Below are 24,846 nucleotides of genomic sequence, written 5' to 3'. Positions count from 1 at the left end.
CAATTCTCGGTTGTTTACCGTATGTTTCGGACTATAAGGCACGCTTAAAATCCTTTAATTTTCTCAAAAATCGACAGTGAGCCTTATATATTAATTCTGGCTGTGTTTACTGACCTTGAACTTATTTTATGTGGTACAACTGAACAATGTTGAGAGTTATTGTGAATGAGTTGAATAAAGTTTGACTTATATGACTGTTTTGTTTTGCTTAATGCACCTTATAATCTGGCATGCCTTATAGTTCGAAAAATATGGTAGTTGTACATTGAGAAGATTTTTTTTAAAGGCAAGTAAATTGAACAGACTTTTTGACATTTTGATCACTGTTATTTTGGCAAATTGGCACCGTTGTTTTTGATACATGATATACGTAACATACCCATCAAACATTTATCTTGTATTTTTAATAAATAATCCACATTTTATTAAAGACCCACTTAAACTGTAAAACTGATTTGCAATTTAGTTGTGCTGTTTAATTATATTTTTGTGTTTTTAATTAAATTGCCCAAGATTTAACTTTTAGGGGCGGAGATTATATTAAAAAATTAGCAAAATGCTTACTTGAAGGGGCAGCGCTGGTGTGATATCAGGATGCTCGTAAGTGTCTGGTATGTTTAAAATTAGTGTTTATTTAATTATTTTCAGATTAGATATCCAATATACTGTAGGTTTTATTTGTTCAAGGCAGTCAAATTTGTTCATAACTTTATTATTAGTAAGAAACCTAAAAAAGTTAAATCTGGTCCTCTGGACATTCAAAAAAACAAAACAAAGCAAAACAACAAAAAAATGTAGAAACGTTTAGTCTCTCATCCAAGAGACTTCCTCAGTCTGAGGTGCTGTATTCAGCTCAGTCTCTTAAATAGCACCTTCTCAGAGTGGATCAGAGTGATCAGAGATCCTTCTCAGAGTGTTGTTTTGCTTTGTTTTTTTTTTTGAATGTCCAGAGGACCAGATTTAACTTTTTTAGATTTTTGTACCTGGATTATTGAGCATGCATCAGGATATTAGTAAGAAACATTTCAGCAAAAAATAAAATAAAATAAAAAAAAAAGAAACTGTCCAGATGACCTGACTGAAAATTGTTGGATTGTATACCTGGATTATTGAGCATGGACTTTTTTGGTATTAGTAAGAGAGTTACCGGATCCAAGCAAACAGTTACCAGAATGCTCCCTGTCAAAATAAGAGTTCCCAGATCCTGTTCCGGCAGGATCCAGCTCAAATTAAGCCCTGGTTACATTACAACTTCTGCTATTGGCTAATCTCTACAAAGTATTACGTTTGCAAAATGTTTTTCATTCGCAAATACCTGTTTTACCAGCATTTTTTTTTTTTTATCTTTCTTTGCTACATAATTTTTTATGTAAAAAAAAAAAAAAAAAAACTATTATCTGCTATAACCGATAGCTGGGGGAAAAAAGACTAGAAGCAAGTTAAGGCAAAAAAAAAAAAAAAAGACAGACAAAATTAACTTAAATTTAAAGACAGATGAAGACAGAAAGGAGTGAAAACTCTAGAGGAACTTCAAAAAAGAAACATTCTTTGACCTAAGCGTCTGTTTACTAGTAACTTCTTAGTGTTTGAACATCTGTATGCTTATGAAACCCTTATTTTTCCACCTTAATTCCCAAGTTCTACCTTCAGAGTTGTTTCTGCACAGAGGCTGTATATCAGTGAGGATATTAAAACCATTTTATGAGGCTGAGTTAAAACATGAATCACTACATGAAACAGTCAGTAAACTGTCAAACCTTAAAGAAAATCTATTTTCTGTGGTGTACTAGTTGCTTTCACTACAAACTCTAATACAAAATCAAATAAATAAACTACAGTGGACGACAATAAAGTGACAGTACCATACTGCGTGGAATGTGTGTCCCTTTCTTTTTTGGACATCTTGATCTATTTTTTAGGAATTACAGTACTTGCCGCCGTACATGTTGCACCGCCGTATAAGTCACATCAGTCCAAATATGTCTAATAAAGTGGGGGAAAAAAACAAATACTTTGCTTCGCCGTATAAGTTGCATCTATTTTGAGTCACCGCTGACGCGTCACATTTGTTACGCATCACCGCTGACCACCCGGAAACGTGGGCCAGTGTTGTGCCAAAAATCAATTAGCTGCCAAATGGCGGCCGCAGGAGCATGCACGGGAAGACTTAACAAGAATTTAACACTTAAAAACAATTATTCGTTTGCTTGACATTATAGCAAAGTTGTGTCTCAGTTCAACTTTTCCTTAATGAATGCACTTTGATGGTCAGATCAACTGCATTTCAAAAGCTGATTCATGGCTGTGGGAGCGTGCAGAGGGACGACTCGCTGTGCATTTCTTCTAAATTTACCAAGATAACCACCTAAAAACAATTATTTACTTGACATTTTAGCAAAGGTGTGTCTCGGTTGAACTTTTCCTTAATAAATGCACTTTAATGGTCAAATCAGCTGCATTTCATCTATGTGGCGAAATGCAGCTGATGTGACATTTGCTCCAGGAGTTCCGGAGCGAGACGAAGGTGGCTTGGTATGGCAAGCCAAGTGTCACATTAATAGCCACTTTTACCTATTAATGAGACACTTGGCTTGCCATATTAGTCGATGGCCCTCTAGTGGCTGAAAATGGTAGTGTTCTATGTTTTCCATGTCAGAATGAATGAAATTGTCAGATCTCAGCCAAAAATTGGGTTATAAATATGAGGGGGGGGGGGGACATAAATAAGTCACTTTGCTGTATAAGTCGCAAGGCATGTTAATTTATGCAAAAACTGTGCGACTTATACAGCAAAAAATATGGTAGTTAAGTTAGGAACGTTGTGGTTGTGATTTTAGTACATCATCCCCTTTCTGCACTTTTTCAAGAGCAGTAAAAACATGTAACTTTAATATTTTGGTCAGTGACCAGAATAAGAGTCAGAGTAGACTGAAGAGAATTTGTCTAAGCAAATTTGAGGGACAAACAGATTATTTTTTATTGAGATATCCCAATAAAAAATACTGACTAGATGCATTTTTAGTTTATCTCTGTCAGCAGAGGGAGTTTGGCATGGCTTACAAAGAGCCCATGGTTCGACCGAAATGAAGGGATTTTTCTCTCTCTCCCTAATGAAGTGTTAATTTTTGTCTGGACACTGTTAAGATTTTTCCCTCATCTATGACTCCTCCTCTGTTTTCAGGAGACTGAACAGAACCGAGCCTTACAGACAAACATTGTGGAGTGAGCCACCTACTGAGGAGCTACATTTCAAATACTGGTTCAGAGTCTGTCAGCGCTGCAACACAAACAGGTTAATGTTCTAAAAATATACATGTTTCAATGGAAAAAGTGATCGCATGAATAATGGAATGAAAAACAGCAGATTGCTGCTGTTGAAGAGGAAGAAGTCATCTAGTGATGTCAAACATTACGCTATCAGAACATTGTGGCACTGGTTAGGACCAGCTCAAACTGCAAATTTAAAAATTGTGCTGGACTTGTACCTGTTCCACTGTATTAATATCAAATCCATACTCTAAGAAGGAAGGAGACTGAACACACTTGTGGCTGGGGGAAAAAAGGTCAGACACAGCAGACTGCACGGTTTTCCAAGAAAATTTCTGACAGTGCTTGATATTTGTTGTCTTTGGTCCTGAGAGAATTAAATCGGCTGTCAGTGATTCTATTACACTGAGTGACCACAGACCGCCGATTCAAACTCACAACCAAAAACTTTCCTACAGTTCTTTTACAGTGAAAGATTTTGTCTATGATAGCCAAAAACTGTAGTATGTTCAGATTTATATCACTCTTACACAGTCTTGCATATTGGTAACAAGTTTTAAATTGTACGTTTTTCTGTCAATAAATGTGCCATGTATTTCCCCCTTTTTTTTGTTAGTCATGTTAGTCATGATGCAAAACTTCTAGATTGTTGTTTAAATTTAAAGGGCTGTGTGAAATTGAGCTTTATCAACATAAAATCACAACTGACCGCCACTGACTGTTGGACGAGTGATTGCAAAGAGCTGCCTGTATTTGCGTGTTTGAGGTGTGTGTAAGAGAAATGGGGAAAAAACAAAGCGGATAAAGTTTATTTGAGTAGAGGAACACTGTGCAGGATCAGGTTCTTTCCACAGCTGCAGTGATGTCACCCCCCGAGTGTGTCTGTGTGGGTATCAAACACATGTGCGGGCGCAGCGTGCATGTTTGTGTGAACCACAAGGGGAACGATAAAACGAAACAATCACAGCAAAATCCACTTCTCAAATACCCTTTTCTCATACGCAGCTGCAGTCCATAATTTATTGCACTGAAATGATAAGTTCAGTTATAGCATGCACCCTAGCTTGACGTGGAAAAAAAAAAACTAGATTTCCCATCTTTGTTATCTTTTTTTTTTCTGTTACGAATTAGGATTCCAGGCAGATGTGGTGTAATTTAAATAATGGTTCTTTCTGCAATTCCCCTAAACCAAAACTATGAACGCCCGAAGCATCACATAATATCTCATTTGTGATTTTGAGGTCAACATATTCTCTACTCTGAGCTTCTAAAGTTTATTATAGATACAAGGGCATCATATTATATATCAAAGTATACAAACTAAAACAAACATTAGGAAAATGACTGCTGGAACATGTGTCTGTACATCTAGTTTAGTATTATTTATACTTATTTTAGTGATTTTGCCATGGTTTAATAGTCAAAACTTGTTTTTAGAATTAAAGTATAGGTTTGGATTAGACACAACTTATTTTAAAATAACTTGCAAGAGAAAGCATATCAAAAGAAGTCCTCACAATTATAGAGAAATGTGTCAAAATGTGTGCTAAAACATAAATGTCTGAGTGTTTCTTTCTCGCAATGAATGTGAGACAGATGATATCTCTGTGTAAACTCCACAGAGTATAAAAGGATAAATGGATAAAAAAAAAATGCATATTTACATTTTCCATTGAGTGAGGAAATGTGTAAGAGCCCGTCCGTCTGTGTAATTCTTGCCAAGTATCGCATAACAGGAATATAAACACTCAGCAGTTTCTTCCTGTATATACAGTAGCGTGCGTGTTTGGAAAGTATTTAGAGTTGTTGATGAACAATGCAACTCCCAGTGTACAGAACAGTAAATATGTTAGAATATGAGCCTTATCTTTTCTTTATATACAGGATAGAATTACTACGTTTGCCTCTACAAAATCTATTTGCCATTCTAATAAAGACAACACCTGTTTCTACTTTTTCTACGTTACTCAACTCTAACACAACACTTACCTTTGGGATTAAGCTCTGTGGAAAATAGGAAGAGAAGAGTTAAACGTTAAAAAGAAAAATCATGAAAGATCAGAGAAACCGATTTGGCATAATAAAGAGGCTTTGCTCTACTTGTCTGTTTTTATTCATGTCAGGCCAGTGATAAAGAGTGATTTTAACGGAGCACGGCTCCATAAGAAAATACAAGCTTAATGCATGAGGATATACTGTGCATAAACCCTAAACACATGAAAGGATTTCTTTTTGCCTTTTCTTTCATGTACGCTTGAAAAGTGAAGCTGAAGGAGAATGAAGTTCTTAAATTAGGCAAAACCACAAGTTAGATGAGATGACCAAATCAGAAATGTAAAAGCTCCTAGAGTCAAGGTTATAATAAACACAGGTTTGAAAAATACAGCAAAACGTGTCCTTATAAACTGATCAGTGTGAAGACTTTGTTACAGAGGTAATAGTGAGAAAGGATTGATGTTTTGACATTTATATGAAGTAAAATTGAATGTGATTTTATATATATATATATATATATATATATATATATATATATATATATATATATACAGTATATATATATATAGAGAGATATAGATATAGATATATATAGATATATGTGGGGGGTTTTAATCAAATGCTTAACGGCTATTAAAATGAGTAGAAAATGTGAAAATTATTCGAAGCCTGTAAAAGGTGTATTTATTTTTATTTTTTTCTGAGAGGATCTTTTATCCCTGCTCCTCAGTGCCATGTTTCCCCAGCTGCTCTGGGATTTAAACAGGCTGTCTACTGCTTCTCTAACCTTTTAGCCACGATGATAGAAGTCTGAGATTACGCTTTGATTTGATTGGTTGAAAAGGATTTCCTGCGAAAGTGAATGGGAAGCAGATGGACGAGGTGCAGGCCAATAAAAAAGGCAACGAGGTGCTGATTCAAAAACTCTACGTTTTATTAAACTTAATCAAAGTCATGCTTTCCTGTACGATCTCTGCCACAGTCATTCTCACTGTGTAATTGGACCATTTCTGTGTTCAATAGATCAGATTGTTTGTTTATATATAAAAATACTAACACTGTTATAATATTAACACGTCTGAACTTGTGTCTTTATTAGTGTTGGATTTCAAAACATTTTCAAAACAATGTTATACAAATGGAAACTGATGGTAATCTGCCTCAAATATATATATATTTTTAGATATGCTCCATTAAATATATTATTTTTATTGACCTAGTGACTAAAGAGAGACCTGTTTTGTTTTACCATAAAACTATGGTAATAAAGAATTTGAACTCCAACCTGAGCACAAAGCAATAAATCCCTGTGATTTCTTCCTTCTGAGCAGTATTAAGTAATTTTGAAATTGTAAATTAAATTTGAAATTGAGATTGTAACAGTACACGGCCAAATAAAAAGACAAAAGTAAAATTCGAGGAGGAAGATAATAGAAACGAAAGGACAAAATAACAAATAGAAAGAGATAAAAAGCCCATTTTAAGTCAAAGTTCTGACTTAACATAAGAGACGTGTAAAATAAAGCAGGGATGTTCTCACAGCAAACACTTACTGGCTGCTGAATGGTCTAAAATGAGTGAAATTTTAGGTCCATTAGCTGAAGCTAAAAAAAGAAAAGTTTAAAGTTTCATAACTGTGAGCCAGTATTTAATTAAAATATTAATTGATTTGTGAAAATATCTGCAATCGACTGCTTATGTTAAGACAAAATGTGGGGCCGAGATGGTGAAGGGGCAGGTGACTCGGGACCCGACGGTCCTGGGCTCGATCCCTGGTCATTGCACATCTCGTGGTGTCTCTGAGCAGGACACCCAATCCCGGGCAGCTTACATAGCTGCCCACTGCTCCACCTGGGTGTATCCCAGGTGCGATGGGCTAAATGCAGAGAACCAATTTCGTCTTTGTATAGGAACATACAATGATGACAACACATAGCACTTTTATATTTTTCTACATATCTCTTCTGTTCCATGTTTCCTCAGCAGCGTTTCTGTGCAAATTACAGTTTAAGAAAACTTTAAATTATGGATAATATAAAATATTTCAAAAATATTAAATGTAATACTCTTTGTGTCCTTGTAAGACATCTTTCAAAATATCTTTGTTCCATAACGTGTGGAAGAACTACGGTATAGAATTAAAGATTAAAGTTGAATTATCTGTGATACCGCTCTGAGTTGGTAAAAAAAATTAAAAAAAAGGTATTTATAAGCAGTGTGGGTGAAGTGGAAGGTGGAGCATGCAGCCTGACCCACATGTGTCAAGGCCCGGGGGGCAAATGTGGCCCTTATTGACATCTTGCCTGGCCCCCAAGATGACATGTTAAATGTAAAATATCTTTCTCACTTGATTTTTTTTCCAGCAATCTTTGATTATGATTTCAAAATCACAAAAAAGAACATCAAATGAGAACAATCAAACTCTTGTTGAGGAACCTGCAACCAAGAAAAGATGTTGGATATCTGACTTGAGTTAATGGTTCTGAAATTGTCCCTCAGTTTGAAAAAGGTTTTAATTTTGGTTCCCTTTAGTGAGTTTGACACCCCTGGAACCATGACACTGTTCGCACTGTTAAGTCACAATAGTGTCAACATTATTTTAATTGCCAAAAGGGAACAGAGGATGTGTTTAACTCATCATTAAAACACAAATGAAAAGGTTCTGTACAGAAGTATCTATAAGTTTCAATAAGAGTAGAAAACAGGACATAGTAGATACCTACAAAACACTAGAATAAATAGCTACTAGAGTAGTTCATGAGATATGTAGAACACAGTTAAAAGTACTTTTTTATCCCAATCCAAATCTATCCTGATTTGCAAGTTCCTTGGCTTACAACTTTGCCTGCCAAAGCAGATCCCCCCCCCCCCCCCCAAAAAAAAAAACCAAGGACGTTGTAACATGTTGCAGCTTAAGGAGACATCAGCATGTAAAGATATCGTCACTCTAGAACAGGGCTGTCCAAACCTGGTCCTTGACTGCCACTATCCTGCACATTTTACTTGCTTCCCACACACCTGATCCAATGGTTGAATGACCTCTTCATGTTCTGCAGAAGCCTTTCACCCACTGATTCATATCAAGTGTGTTGGAGTAAAGACACCTCTAAAGGAAACTACCCTCCATCTATCCATCCATTATCTTTACCCACTTCTTCCATTTTGGGTCACTGGGGTCGCCGGTGCCCATGTCCAACAATCACTGTGCGAGGGCGGGGTACACCCTGGACGGGTCGCAAGTCCATCACAGGGCCACATAGAGACAAACCATTCACTCTCTCACTCACACCAATGGACAATTCAGAGTTACCAAATCAACCTAACATGCATGTTTTTGGTTTGTGGGAGGAAACCGGAGTACCCGGAGAAAACCCACGCATGCACGGAAAGAACGTGCAAACTCCACCCAGAAAGGCCCCTGGACCGGGGTTTGAACCAGGGACTTGCTCGCTGAAAGGCAGCAGCTCTACCAGTTGTGCCACCGTGCTGCCCAGGAAACTACCCATTGTATGTAATCTAACAATGTTCTCTTAATGCCGAGTTGACCACTTGATCCCTCTCAAGTGTGTTTGTATAAAGCCCACTCTTAGAGTATTAGGAAAATCACAGAGGAGCACTAATGAAATTCCTTCTAGATTGTAATGACTCTTGCTATCATCAAGCCTCCTTTGAAGGTTTTAAGAAGTCAACAGTCGTCTTAAATGTCAAATCCTTTGTAGAGCTTAAAGAAGGACACAGTAGCCTCAGGGTGTGATTGGGTTATGTAGGGTGAGTGATGTGAAGGCATAATCATCACCCCTGGGTGGCAGTGAATACAATGTGATGCATTCCTCCCAAGCCAGAACAGCATTTTCAGGGATAAGAGGTGATGAGGCATTACTGCAGATTAGCACACAACCAAGAAATAACAATCACCCTCTCTCTCACATTTACACACACGCTTTTAAGGACCACTTTGTAGATCACCATGGGATATGACTCCACAAGATGGTTCACTGCTAAATTTACCAAAGTGTTTCAGACCAACGCAGGCCTTCATAAAACAGTGGAACGTTATGATGTACTGCAAATATGATTGTTTGTTCATACATTCAGATTTGATCATCTTAAACAGTATCAATTTATGTTTTAGGATCTTGAAATTTGGTTTACAACATAAAGTGTGAAATTTATTTTTTTAATTCATTTAGTCTGATTTATTTTCTCTGTTCCCTCCTGACATAAACAGCTTAGTATAGCCTTTCATAATTTCTTATTATTTGAACCAACGTACAGTATTTGGTAGGGATGCATGATGTTATCGGCATGGTATCGGCCGATATTAGTGTTAAAGTTAAATATCGGACATCGGCCATTCCATCAAAATAACTCACCGATATAAAAGATGCTGTTTTTGTATGACAACCCAGTGACAAGGATGCCTGTAGCACCAGCACAACGTGATGACATCACGCACGCATACCTGATCTGATCACGGCAGAGAGGAAAAAGTCAAAATGTCGGCTGTGTGGAAGTTTTTTTTCTTGTTGAGGATGTCGGATTCTGAAGATTTTTGGACTATGTTGAGCCTCGCTACATCGTCCCCAGTCAGAGATATTTTTCCAATGTAGCCTTACCTGAGTTACAAGCCGTCATTTCTGATGTCATTGAGAAGCTAAAAGCCGATAGCACTTGGGTGAGTTTTACTGCAGACGTCAAGTGTTGGCCCCGTTAGCATGATTAGTCTTACGGCACAATGGATAGACAAAAACTTTGAACTTAAAAAGGCTGTACTTCATGATCAAGAGTACAGAGGATCTCACACTGCAGCTAAGAACCTGGAACAAGCATCCACGAGTGAGACAGCATCGCAGGTGACTAATGCTAATAAATAGCATTTAACACTTTTCATTTAATATAACAAAGTGCTATGCATATGGCTTTTACTGAATATATGTCACCAGCTCTTACAGCTGTTACACAATTTGGTAGCAAACATAAATAAGAGAATAAATAAGAGAAAAAAGAGAAATAAGAGAGTCCTGTTCTGACAAAGGAAAGTATTACACTATTTCATGTTGCTGCGTTCATTTGTACTCATCTGCTCACACAGACTCATACTGTTCGGTGTGTTGTCTTTATGCTATTTTATGCTGTTAGTGCTTGGTGTATTTTTATTAGCATTTTTCTTAGTTCATATCTTAGATCTTATTACTGTTTGTCTTTTACATTTGAATACTTTTGATGGATGTAACTGGGACCCTGTGTACATAATTTTGTTCCACCACATGTGGTGGAATGACAAAGAATCTTGAATCCTTGAATTGTATATTAAATATGGGTATCGAATCAGTTACCAGTCAAATAAGTTTTCTTAACATATTGGCATATCGGATATTGGACAAAAATCCAATATCATGCATCCCTAATATTTGGGTCTATAGATTTTTTGGTTTAGGGGGCCGAGATAAGGTAGAGGTAGGGCAGCAAAAAGACCAGAAAGTTGCGGTTCGACTCCCTGCCATGCCCACATGTCGTGGTGTCTCTGATCAAGACGCCTAATCCCCAATTGCTCCCCGGGCACTTACATAGTTGCCCACTGCTCCACCTGGGTGTATCTCACATGTGATGGGTTAAATGCAGATAATTAATTTTGCCATTGTATGGGAACATACAATGGTGACAATCTCAGCCTTCCCTTCCCCTCGCCTTGATTTTGCCATTTATCTCAGTTCAAAATTTACGCAGATATTTGATTCTACCTCAGCACCTACGTAGGTCTGAATTTCTTTTTATTTTATTTTATCCATTCTGTTGTGCACCATCGGCTGCTAAATTTTAATAGGACTTTTGTAATACCAACATCCCAGCAGGTCTCTTCCAGGAACTAGAATGACTTTTCTACCCACACTCTACAAGCTGCTTGACTTTTAAGCCAAATGAAATACTCCAGACTACTTATTTTAAACTATTTTTAGCATCACAATAACCCGTAACAAGACAGAAACACTTCCCAATATTTCCAGACATTTCACATTAAATGTGCTTCTGGGAAGGAAAAACTGCTCCACCAGCGGAGGTCTGCCAAAGCAAATGTATTCCAAGGGAAACAATAGCACACAAACACAAACTTTTTCAATGACCTGATTTCTGAACAAATGCTGATTTTTATTTTATTTTTTTTTAAGGAGGGCTGTGACATTTCAAATAAAGAGTGGTTTTGTTGCTTTGGAAAGTTATATCTTCCAGAAATATTGCAGGTCCTGGAAACAGATGCCTTTAGGCAACGAGGGGATGAACTGAGCTTTTCTGGAAAGAGCCCAATCGTTATTGCTCCAGTTTAACACACTCTTGTTAGTAGATGGTGTACAGCGCAACACTGGAAAAGATGCTTAGAAAGTTGTTAACTCCATTATGCTTTTTAGGATAATGCTCATTCTAGTTGAATGTTAGAGTTTTCTTTTTACATTTACTACAAGTTTATTTTTGGAGGGGTTGGAATTGTGCACTGAACTTTAAGTCTTAATTATGTGGCACCACCCTATCTCAGTTCAATTCAATTCAGTTTATTTATATAGCACCGAGTCATAACAGAATACATCTCAGGGCACTGAACAGAAATATTCATATATAAAAATAATAAGTTAACACTATTTATCTGAGGAGCAGACTACATTTTTAACTCAATCGCAGACTCTCATCTTGAGCAAGCATGAAGGCTGTCTGAACTTCTACACCTTTCCACTAATGCCAGAGAGCTATGGTCCACAGATCAGTTACTCTCGGATGTTTCCAAATGCAGGTCCAAAAACGGAGATGACAAAGCCTTTTCAGTAGAAAAGCCTGCCTTTGTACATTTTGCTGAAAACATTTATGTTTTCACTGGCTTTTAGTTTTGGTTGGACATGCATAGTGGAAGTTTTTATGTTATGTGATACACTGCCTGGCCAAAAAAAAAAAAAAAAAGAAGTTGCCTCCTGAATTTACCTAAGCAAATAGGTACGAGCCTCCTTTTGGATAATTACTGCATGGACGATTATCTTTCAGCTGACAACAAGTTATTTAACCCCAACTGGTGCAATGAGTTGCTTCTCATTTCTTAAACAACCATGTTGAAAGACACATGGCGCGGTCGTGGAAAAGATGTCAGTCTGTTTGAGAAGGGTCAAATCATTGGCATCAAACATAGAAAACATCTAAGGAGATTGCAGAAACTACTAAAACTGGGTTAAGAACTGTCCAACGCATCATTAAAAACTGGAAGGATAGTGGGGACCTATCGTCTTTGAGGAAGAAATGTGGCCAGAAAAAAATCCTGAATGATCGTGATCAGCGATCACAAACTTTTGGTGAAATCAAATCGACAAAAAACAACAGTAGCACTCAGGGCTCTGTTTAATAGTGAAAGTAAGAACATTTCTACACGCACAATGCGAAGGGAACTCAAGGGATTGGGACTGAACAGCTGTGTAGCCTTAAGAAAACCACTAATCAGTGAGGCTAACTGGAAAAAATGCTTCAGTTTGCTAGGGAGCATAAAGATTGGACTGTGGAGCAATGGAAGAAGGTCATGTGATCTGATGAGTCCAGATTTACCCTGTTCCAGAGTGATGGGTGCATCAAGGTAAGAAGAGAGGCAGGTGAAGTGATGCACAAATCATGCCTAGTGCCTAGTCATCAATGCAAGATCTTGGTGAAAAATTAATGACACAGGATGAAAATAGATCTTGTGACATTACAGAAGCTTATCGAAACAATGTCACAGCGAGTGCATGCCGTAATCAAAGCTAAAGGCGGTCCAACAAAATATTAGTGTGACCTTTTTTTTGGTGGCAACTTTTTTTGGGGGGCCAGGCAGTGTATAAACCATGAGAGAAAAAAAAAATTGAAAAAGCACATTTACTATATATTTTAATCTAATTAAAAGTTACAGTTGAACATAAAAATTAACTTATAGCAATTAATATGAGGAATATCACAAATGCTTTTTTTTTACCTGTGGGGGAGAAATAGGACACAATGATGTCTCCTGTCAGGTCAGCAGGGGGGTAGCGGCCATTGAGGAAAGCCGAAAAAGCAACTACTTTGGTTGAACCCACACCTAAAGACAGAGAAAAACAGTGTGTTAGGTAAAATGTAATTAAAAAATGTAATTATGGCTAATGGTAATACTTAAGTGGAACATGAAACACTTTGTACAGTTCAACTGCAAAACTTTTTTCCTCTAGAACCTGTGAATAAAATGAAATTAAAATATGTTATCAACCAACAAATGTTCTGCACCCAAGAATATTTTATTATTTATGAGCATTTGAGGTAAATATATTTATTAACTTACTTTACTTACACTTTGATTTTTGCAAAACTTAATTTTGGTAATACCTATATTTTTATAAAAGTCAGCAGTCTTTTATCAGCTCCCTTTAAACTGGCTCCAGTAGGATGTGATATCAAACCACAATGCTACTTTTACCTGCCATTCATTTTTGGAATGTGAAGCTTTAGATTGACACTAAAAGAACATAAATGGTTAAAAAAATCAGAGAAGAAACCAGCAGACAGATAAGTGAGGCGATGGTCAGACAATGTTTTTTTTAATTATTATTATTTTTATTTAAATGAACAGTCCAGTTATCTTACTTAGTAGGTTATTTTATTAGTCATAACGTGCATTTTTATTTTTTTTTATAAAAGCACCTTCAGAGGCCATAAAATATATATTTCTAATTAGACATCTAGGGTTTGTTCAGACTAATGTTAATGTTGTGTTTTAAAAGGAGATTAAATTTAAAAGAAAAGGGTCACTAAGGAGGAAGGGAATCCCAACAAATAGTCATCACTGTGCCAAAATAAGATTTGTTTCTTTGCAGTTATCACAATTTGATGAACTCGGAAGGATGTTGTTTGAAAATATTCTTGCTTTTTGTCTTGTTTTTTTATTATTATTATTATTTTAATCTGCCAATTGTGACTCTACAAAAGTCTCTTCATTTCTGTTATTACAAATGGGAATGTGGTTGATTTATTGTTATGTTTTATCTTTTGGGCAACAGAAACATTCATTTCATTCCAGCTCTTGTATAAAACAAGACAGTGAATAATGAACAAGGGAACAGGCCTGTTAACAAAGCGCGCGCACACACACACGCGCGCGCGCGCGCTCGCATACCTCAGAGTGTCAGCTTTTTAAGCTGTTGACAGAACAGGATACAGTATGCCTGGTCCTAAACAGATCTCCTAATGTACACAGAGAACTTACATTAAGCTCCAGCATGCTGTGTGACGACAGAGAGTTACAACTTTAACCAGAACTTCAACCCGTGTGTGCGTGTGAAAGTGTATGTGAGGGTAAACAGAAGACTGAAATTATACGCAGCATGAGAGAGGGGCGATGACTTGTAGCTTCCTTTCAAATACCTGAAAACCAACAGAGAGGGCAGGAACAGAAAGCTGGGGAGAAAATACAGGGATCAAATACAGACAGAAAGGAAAGGATATATTACAGCTAATGGCTCCATGCAGTCAGACACACACACACACACACACACACAGGGCGGTGTCGTGGTGTAATGGGGCGTGATGTTTCTGGGCTCTTTCTGTTACAGGTGACTGAAGACCAAGTATCAATGTGTATTTGTCCTCAATCATGCACTAGAGTGTGCATTTATTGAAAACAGGGAGTAAAAAGTAAAGTCTGAGAAATGTAGACTGTGAATTTTCAACAGTAAAATACAACAAGAACAAAAAAACAAAACAAATGTGAATAGAAGACAAGGCTATTTAAATAGACGCATCAAGAGGGTAGAAGATGAATGAAAAAGGATAAAAGAAGAGAACCTCATTACACTGACAGAGAGGATAATGAACAGTAAAGAAACAGATGCTTTCTCTACAGGCCTTTGATGCTCTGGCAGCATTACCTCCTCTGTCACTCGTTCTTCTATCCATCATCCATTATTTCTTCTAAAGACTTCTCCTTTCCTTCCTTGTCTACAATAAATACAATGGTAAACTGTAGAAAATTAGCAAACAATAACAAAAACAAAAGTAGTTTTTCACAATTTTAATAATGTTTGCCCTCAGAAGCAAAGCCTTGTCTAAAAACAAATTAAATATATAATTTTAAAATGACTCAATAACAAAATAATAAATAAGGAGAAGCTCAAACTTTAAATATGATGCACTGATTGGTCTTTTTTAACAAAAAAATAATCTAATACTATTACTATTGGGGATTTTTTTATTACTATTATTTGAAGTCTAGTAAAAAAGGGAGAACACTGAAGAATTATAGTGGTTCCCACTACTATTCATTCATTCATTCATTTATCCATCAATGCATTCATTTACCAATTTGTTCATTTATTTGTTTGTTTGTGCATTCATTCATTCATCCTATCATTGATTTCTTCATTATTTATTGTTCAGTTTTGTTAGGTTTTTTTGCACCAGCACCTGGTATTAGTATGCCAAGTTGTTCCTATTGGCGCCGTTCCAGTTGGGATACACTTCCTTGAAAAAAAAAATAGGACCGATAAAAACTCAAAGCATCTCCAGCATCTGTTTTTCTGCCTGTGTAGTTTATTTTGAAAGTGGAAGTGGAAACTACGGTTGCAGATGAGCTCAGTCTTATTTTCAGAATACATCATCACAAACCAATGATGTGGCAATCCAATTTTTGAAAGTAACCTTTCTTACACCTAAATGCAGCCACACTTCAAAAAATTAAGATCGTCTGTTGCCAGTGGTGGGCACAGTTAGCTTCACTAACTGCTAATAAACTAACTAAAAAAAATTGCTTTGCTAAACCTAAACCGCTAAACAGATAAAATATTAGCGGAAGCTAATGCTAAAACATTCTTTTATCATACACTGCTGTCGCTGACACTGTTAGACTGAATGTGACAACGTTGTAACAACTTAAAATGGTAAAATCACAAGTGTCCATGTCACCTTCAGAGGTGAGCTTTCAGAAATTAATCTGGTCCAATGAACCAATGAGGCGGAGCAGAACTCTGAAGGGCTGAAGAAGAATGATGCATTAAATGTGTCGGACGTCTCCCTCGTGTCATTTACTATAATGAATTAACTCGCTTTGGAGATCCTCTTTGTGGTTAAATACTTTTATAAACTAACTATAAAGTTGCTGTTCGTCATTATCTATATTCTCTTTATTATTATGGGGAGTGGTGGCGCAGAGTTTAGAGAAGGTGGGCTTGTGATCAGAAGGTCGCCGGTTCGACTCCCCGGACTAACAACATCAAAGTGTGAGTGGGAAAGATGAAGCACTGCCTGCCTTACACCACCAACACCTGCCTCCACCCTCATTTGCCCCACCCTTGAGCAATGCTCTTAACCCCCACTATCTGCTCCCCTGGGTGCCCTAGATGGCAGCTCTCTGTTCCACACAGAGGGCTGTGGTAGTTTGGCGATCTGTGGTTGTGTCAGGAAGGGCATCTGTTGTAAAAACAATTGCCAAGTCTTTGTGCGAGTTAATTCTCTGTTGCGACCCCTGAGAAGAGGAGAAGGCAAAAAAAAAAGAATAAATAAATAATCATCAATATTCTCTTGATAATAAATATGTTTGTATTAAAGTGAAGATGTGTGAAATGTGTGAGAGAGTCAAGTCCCAGAGGCGTTGCAAAGCATGCTGGGTAGAAAGTATAAGTGTGCAATGCTTCTGACTGTTTACAATGTTTCTGACTGTTTACAACGTTTCTGACTGTTTACAACATTTCTGACTGTTTACAACGTTTCTGACTGTTTACAACGTTTCTGACTGTTTACAACGTTTCTGACTGTTTACAACGTTTCTGACTGTTTACAATGTTTCTGAGTGTGACAATTGTTTTTTCATGTTATTTTCCTGTTCTTGTTGGTTTGGCATGTATGTTAAAGTCTCCGTTATTGGCTGTAAACTCACGACCATGAGTCAGAGATTGTTTGTGGGGTATGGGGGGGGGGAGTACTGTGAGAATGATGACATCACTGGGTGGCGCAGTCAGCATAGGCAACCAAGGCAAGTGGCAGCTGATAGCACTAGTGAAGACCTTCTCTGCTGTTGTGTTGACACTTGTGCTAAAAGACAAAATAAGTATTCATTGTGAGAAAAATGATTGCTGCAAGTTGATTTTAAGTTTGGAGAAGCAGTTGGTAGGGTGTGGGAATGGGATGATTAAATAAATACTCAAAGAAAAACTAAATAGTTAATAACAAACTGGAAGTGTTTTTTTGTTTTAGCTTAAAATGCACATCCTTAACTTTTGATACGCCGCAATTATTTATTTATTTTTCTCCCACTTCTGCAAACTGCATCTTTACTGCACCTCGCTTCTTAAAGTTTTCCTTTTACTGCTCTTGTCCCCCTCCCTCCATGTCACTCCGTCTATCAACAGAAAGCTTTTAACCTCTGTACCTCGAAGGTCACGCTGGTCAGACAGGTTTAAGTGCTTTAAGTGTTTTCAGTCCAGTTAAAACTAACAAACAAGACTAAAGAAGACACACAGTAAGCTCTTTTTCTCTTTTTTTGCTTTCGTTTTTTTCTTCCCTGTTTAGCTTTTCATCATATATTCAGAAGCATCTGGTCAGGTCGGGGTGGTGTTGGGCATCAAACCTGTGCACACCAGGTAACATGTCCGAGTTCAACCCAGTGAGACTGTTCAGACTGGTCCCAGTGTTTTCAGGCACATTAAGCCATTAGCACCCCTTCCAACAAAAACAAACTCTATAAAGTGACTGAAATCCCCTGCTTTACTACTGTACCTCTCCTTTCCTTTAACTTCCTTTTTATTCGCCACAATTTTCTACAGATTTTTTTCCATCTTCACCAACTTTTCGCTTTACCCATGTCTTCACCATTTCTGCACTTTTCTCATTCACAAGTGTCTTTCATGAAGCTTTCCTTGACTTGGACCTAAATCTCTGCACTTTTTTAAGCTTCTGTTAGTCTTTATTGTTGTTTTGCGGTCATATTTGCAACTTAATGAGGGTTTAAAATCTATAAGCTCTGTACAGAAATGGAAAGGTCTTGTTTAAAATTCAGTCCTGAATGCTCAAAACCGATGAACCTTCTGACAGAAGGTTGAAATATTGAGGCTGGAGGAGGAAACGGTAATGACAGATGTAAACATCTCTCTGTGTAATAATTTGGTGTTTAAACGATTAATAAGTCTGCTTTGTGTTTTTTGATTCCACAGAGTTCCAAAGTATCTTTAGTGTACTTGAATCACTTCAAAGTGTCTGAAATTACTCAAAAGAAATACAGACTTTCGTATTACATTCTTGCACTTCACATTTGTACTTTGCTGTTTTTTAAGGCCATTACATGTCCCGTTTACATTCTAGGTAAATACCAGTTTAAAGGTGGCCCTGAGAGCTGTTATGAGCGATCTTGTCTCTTTTCAGGCAGTCGATTGTGTGTTTGTGCGTGTGAAGTGCAGCACGTTGTCCCCATCAGGGTTCAGGTTTAAGCTTTTGACAGCTCAGGTTAAATGGATGACTGACTTTGACAAAAAGGTTAGAGGTAAAGAGAGGTGAAGATGGGGATCAGTACCACACAAGGAGAAAGGAGTATATATATATATGTGCTGTGTGTGTGTGTCTGCCTCTCACCATGTGCAAATAATATTATTTTAAAAATCAGTTGAAAAGAAACCGATCTTCAAGATATTTATTTTGTGTAATACCATAAATAAGATAAGATAAGACAGAACTAGAGTGATGAAATTGTTGTGCCAGAGTTTCAGTACAAAGGAACATACACAAGAAATAAAAAATAACAGGAAAAAAAATAAACAACAGAGAATATAAAAATACCAGCAATTAAGGTCTAAAACAGGTCAGGTGCAGACAGAAACATTAAAGTGTTTATTGTAGTACATGACTAATTTTATTGTCCTATGAATGACGACCATTAAACACCGACCTTTTGATCTTTGGAGGTCAGTAATCGGTGAGTTCATTGTGGATGTCTGCCCTTAAACACAGCAGACTTAATTTTTGTATAACATATTAAAAAAAATGTCCAGTGTACAATAATCCACCATTTTTCTTATCTTTAGTATTCCCTAACAAAACACTGTATGATGTCTTTCTCATTTATTTACACTATTTCTCATTAAAAGCAGATTTTTTTTTTCCTGCCATCATTCACATAATTACAATGATGAGCAAATCTAAAGTAATGTGGGGTTGAGTTGAGATGAACACCAATGGATTATGCTGCTTGAAACAATGTTCCAACTGATGACAACCATTCTACAGCATATTTTCTAAATTACTACACATCATAGGCTGGTGTTATAGATTTTACTTGGAGCACTTTATGGTGGCAAAGCTTAATATAGTATTTGTTGAGCGAGCAGAAACCGGTCATTTCAAATTCAACTTTTTCTTTAAAAAAAAAAGAGAAAGGAATTCTGTTTTGAGAGATAGGTATTTGATTTTTTTCTCACCAGTTTTATTTAAAATGTCACAAAGTTGGCTAAAGTATTCGATCGATCTGTGTGTTTTATATACCGGTAATAGAAATTTGGGAATAAGAGTGCTTAGATCATAATTTAACTTTTCCTTAAAGTGTATTCATGTTCTCACATGTCCTCAACTATGTTTTTAAGGCTCATTGTTCTGTATGTTTTAGATGTTTCCCTGCTCCATCTATTGATTCACATGACTGATGTGCAACACGCCACAAGTTCTGCAGAAGCCTGTTAACAAATCAGCCATTTAAATCAGGTGTGTAGAAGCAAGGAAACATCTACTAAAACATGCAAGACAGTGAAAGTTCCGGAAATGAGGACCTTTCTTCAAGCAATCTGAGTAATAGCTTTTTTATGTGGCTATACACTAATTATTTATTCTATATTGTTTGTCAAATTAATTTAATAACTTTTTGCAGCATGAAACTGACCTTGTCAAAAATAAACTGTTGTGAAAAGGGGAAATATGGAATAACAATGCAGTAAAGAAATCTCAAAAAGGGATATGAGGGTAGGAAGAAATAAAGACATTGTGAGACAGAATGACAAATAAAAGACATGAGGCAGAAAAGGAAAAGATGAGAAGAAATGGCAAGTCAATGGGTGGAGAGAGGGAGGGTGCAGGACTTGTGAGTGGGAACGAGAAACAGAACAAAGGAGGCAGTGTGCAGTGAACAGGGGATTGAGTCTCCATCTGAGACGAATAAAAGTGGAATAACAATAAAAGTCAGAGGGCGCTACTTCCCCAGCTCTTTACGCACATCATTCCCCCGTGTGCATGAGTGTTTGTGTGCACCCATGCATCGCTAGGTTTTTGTTTTGTTTTTTGTCAAAAGAAATTGTTGCCAATTTCTGCCAAAGGTTTTGAAAAATAGACAAGTCGACCTTCACATCTATAATCAAGATATGTTAGTGTGTGAAAACTCCAATCAAAGACACATGGCGCAACATGATGTGCACACACACACGTGCATTTATTTTTCTATCCTTATTAGAACCTCGTACTGACTTCTATTCATTTCTGTAACCTAACCCTGACCCTTACCCTAAACCTAAGCATCACCCTTACTTTCCAAACCTTAACCTAAATTCCATTCACACCTTGGACCTAAAACCAACCCCTAACACAAAACTGGTGTTCCACCACCTAAAGACCTGGCTTTGGTCCCCAAAAAGACTAGGAATCCTGACAAGGTAGGTGTGTATACCATAAAAAAGTCTTAAAAAGGTCATAAAAACTGGGTACACACACAGACAGACTGACCAAAACCCCACCCCCACCCCCCCCACCCCACTACCACCACTCCCACACACACACATACACAACAGCAGTTGTTTCATTGAGGTTTCTGTTTGAATGTACGCATTGCGTTTACATCTGTGAAGTATGGTCAATATCATGAAATTGCAAATTTGTAAGGAGAGAATGATCAGAGAGAAAAAGAGAGTGTAAAATAAAATAATGACAGACTTGGGAAGTGTCCAGCACAACAGCAGCACTGCAATTCTTATTACAGTAAATGAAGCCATGAGAATTGGGTATAACAATTTTTAAGTGAACACCCAACCCCAATTATATGCAAGCATGTTAATATTTGGAAAATATTGTCTATGAAGCTGAAAAACATGAAGAACCCAATTTATTCAATAATGGTCAGTCAGGTCATCTGGACAGTTTATTTTTTGTGGAAAGACGTTTGGCCCTCTATCCGAAGGGCTTCATCAGTCTGAGGAGTCCCAAGTAAACCGTTTCTCCCACTAAGCAGTTGGTCCACTGGTTGGTCAACTAAAGGAGGGGACTGCTTAGTGGGGAAAACAGTTTACTTGGGATTCCTCAGACTGATGAAGCACTCCGGATAGAGGGTGAAACGTCTTTCCACCAAAAAAAAAAAAAACTGTCCAGATGACCTAACTGACCATTATTGGATTTTGTACCTGGATGACTGAGCATGAACTTTGAAACCTAATATATTGTACTGTAAATGTGAAAAAATACAATGAAAAACAACCACCAACACACAAGGAACAACAAACTCACTTTTACAAGTAAAGACAGCTTCAACTTTTTGAAAATTTTGAGCTAATAAAGTAAATAAAAACCAAAGCTCACAACGAGCCATAACCACAGACTACTCAAAAAGCGTTCAATACAAAAACAACTGGACTTTATTTGTAACAGAAGACGTTTCGCTCCTCATCCGAGGAGCTTTCTCAATTCAAAGAGCAGAGAGTGAGAGATTCAGGTGAATCTTACCTGAATCTCTCACTCTCTCCATTTCTCCATTTGATGAACAAGATAGAACGTTTAATGTGAAACACATCCAGCCTCCTAATGTCACCTTTATACAGGCACCAGGTTTCAGCGGCCTATACAAAAAAAATCAGTACTATAACACAGTAAACTGTAAGCTTCATCTGCAGTGTGATGTCATGAGATTTCCACATGCGCTGATTTAACGTGCCGAAGGTGGCAGCAGCTCCCTCTATATGCGCAGAGATTTTGGACGCAAGACGGTTGTCATTTCTTATCTGGCAGCCCAGATAATGGAAGTTGGTGACTTCTCCCAGGTTTATCCCATCAATGTTTAGCATGTTAGCATCAGGATCACAGCCTCTTGGAGGCTGTTTAAGTATCTGGGTCTTGATGATACTTATAACTAATCCAAACTTAAGACACGATTCCTGCAAGGCAATGACATAGCTCTGTAAAGCTTCCATTCTGTTCGCCATTAGGCATATGTCATCGGCATACACATTGACCCCAGGAAATAGGCACCAGATTCCCTGAGACCCTGCACGGAACAAGCAAGTAACTAAAATGAATGGAATGGAAAGCACTGACTGATGATTTTTTTTTTTTCCAATTTTCCATAAAATAAATGGAGTCGGAATTAAAGTTAGTCATTAATACATTCAAAACAAAAACTAAATTAAATAAGCATCTAGAAAAAAAATCCTGGTATTACACATTTGTTACATGTATTTTTTGTGATTTTTGTACCTTTTAAACTTAGCAGTTTTCAGACTAAAGCTTAGTTTTAATTTACAATACAATTTATATTTTACAATTTATGGGTATTTTAGAGATGCACCGAATTTAACTGTTTATCTGAATTAGATTAAATTTGATTTCACTGGGCTGTGTGAATTGAGTAAAAAAATGATTTGGTTTTGTTAAGTTTAAACTATAAGTAGCATCAGTAGGGATGGGCTAAATCTCCTAAATGAATCTGTCAACATAATGACCACTGAACGAGAGACACGTCTGTTTGTATATGAAGCAGCTTTTATTTTCTACAGCAAAGAGCTATTGAATGACTCTGAAAAGCCAGTGCCAAATTTCTGAGTAGGAAGACAAGAGAGCATGACATAAACACACAAAAAGCAGTTTTACTCTGAGTGTATACATTTTAATGACATGGCGTAGGGACACCTGCATGTGTTTAAGCATCCACGGATAAGCACGTGTAAGAATTTAATTTCCTTCAGTATGTATATCTATATCACGTGCATGTGCTTAAAAGAGGCTTCTGAATTTGACCTGTTTGACCACTACCTAAACTCAAATAAACAAAGCATCTCTTTAATGGTGTAAATGTGACAGTGCAATGACTCACTGCCTCTGATCTTCCATATAAACTGTGAAGTCAGCAGCTGCAGCCAAGAAGCAAAGCTTCGAGGAACCAGATCAACCAGGCATATCCAGAAGCTTTTTGCTCCTTTAAAGAATCTTCTTGAATAAATTTAGTTTTGATTTCCTGTGGGCTTTTGTTGGCACACTTTCATTGTCTGCTAAGTCCTAGAGGACTAGTGCTCATTCAGTGTTACTCAAATCAAGTTTTGCTTCAGGTTGCAGTTTATATCCTGATATGGAAGGTTATGAATAAAAAAAAAAATATGCACAGTCTTGGATCCCTTACACTGTACATTTTAACACTGTAGCAAAAACTGTACTGTAAAATCATGACAAATACTGTATATAGTAAAGTACACATATGTGCATATAGGGCCACAGTGAATGAATGTTTGCCATAATTAACAATAACTACAGCTGCAGCAAAAAGCTTGAAATTTGCCCCAAATATGGCAGATTCTAAACAGAAATAAAAACAACAGTAATATTAGTTATTACAGTTCAAAAATATAGAAAGTTTGCTAAAATTATCAACAACAACAAAAAAGTTGTGATAAAGACCAAATGAAACTGTTATAAAAAGCTAAATATATTATCCCATGCATAAAACTGAAGGGGGGGAAAAAAAAAATGCTTCTTCCTTTCTGGGTCACGAGGGTCACTGGTGCCCGTATCTAGCAGTCGCTGTGTGAGAGGCGGGGTACACCCTGGACAGCTCACAAGTTCATCACAGGGACTCGGAGACAAACAAGACAAACAACCATTCACTCTCTCACACCTCATGCTGATTTAGTCACCGATTACACTAACATGCATGTTTTTGTTCTGTGGGAGAAAACCGGAGTACCCGAAGAAAATCCATGAGTTCACGAGAGGAACGTGCTAACCCCACACATAAAGGTCTGAGACGAACCTTTGAACTTGTTACGGTGAGGCAACAACTTCAACAACTGTGCTGCGGTGCCACCCTGCAATAAATTATACTGTAAATGCAAAATCAAATATACTGTACAGTGCAAGAAGTCTATTGTGCTTGCATTAACTGTTGTAGAGGTAATGCACAATCTATGTAGAGTTAGGAATGCACTGAGGTATAGGAATCATGAATCATAGGAAAGCAGCGGTCACTTTGAGTCAGGGCTCAGAACAAATGGATGATGCTCCAGTTGCCAGAGAGAGCAACTCACATCTTGAAATCATAAATTCACAATCTACTCTGGTCCTTCTCAAAGAACTTGGTGTGTACTCCTGTGATTGATTATAGTTTCAGCAAGTTTTGGAATTATAGTAAAAAAGGGGGAAATTTCTGTTAATAATATGCATGAGTGCAGGACTTCAAAAAATTATTTCCAAAACTATCCACACTGTTAGTATAATAAGTGGCCTTCGGTATGTGACCTACTAATCTTGGGTGAGAATTGTGCTCTTATTGTGACAGATCTAAAGATTAAAAGTCAACCAGCCAAGATCCAAGGTGAAAAATATTCCAAGGAT

General features: G+C 37.2%; 1 protein-coding gene across 1 annotated transcript in view; it reads right to left on the bottom strand.

The window, feature by feature from the left end:
- bbs9 (Bardet-Biedl syndrome 9) overlaps positions 1-24,846 on the bottom strand; it is a 229,391-nt gene that overhangs the window by 176,499 nt on the left and 28,046 nt on the right. The window contains exons 14-15 of the mRNA XM_037676556.1: positions 13,238-13,342; positions 5,257-5,271 (exon numbers count right to left, since the gene is read on the bottom strand). Of these exons, the coding sequence (XP_037532484.1) occupies positions 5,257-5,271; positions 13,238-13,342 (120 nt within the window). The remainder of the gene's footprint in view (positions 1-5,256; positions 5,272-13,237; positions 13,343-24,846) is intronic.

Source organism: Nematolebias whitei, chromosome 5 (assembly GCF_014905685.2).
Source record: "Nematolebias whitei isolate Nwh7 chromosome 5, NemWhi1, whole genome shotgun sequence".
Classification (NCBI taxonomy): domain Eukaryota; kingdom Metazoa; phylum Chordata; class Actinopteri; order Cyprinodontiformes; family Rivulidae; genus Nematolebias; species Nematolebias whitei.
Note: the sequence above shows the minus strand (reverse complement) of the source record. Positions and strands in the feature narration are given on the sequence as shown.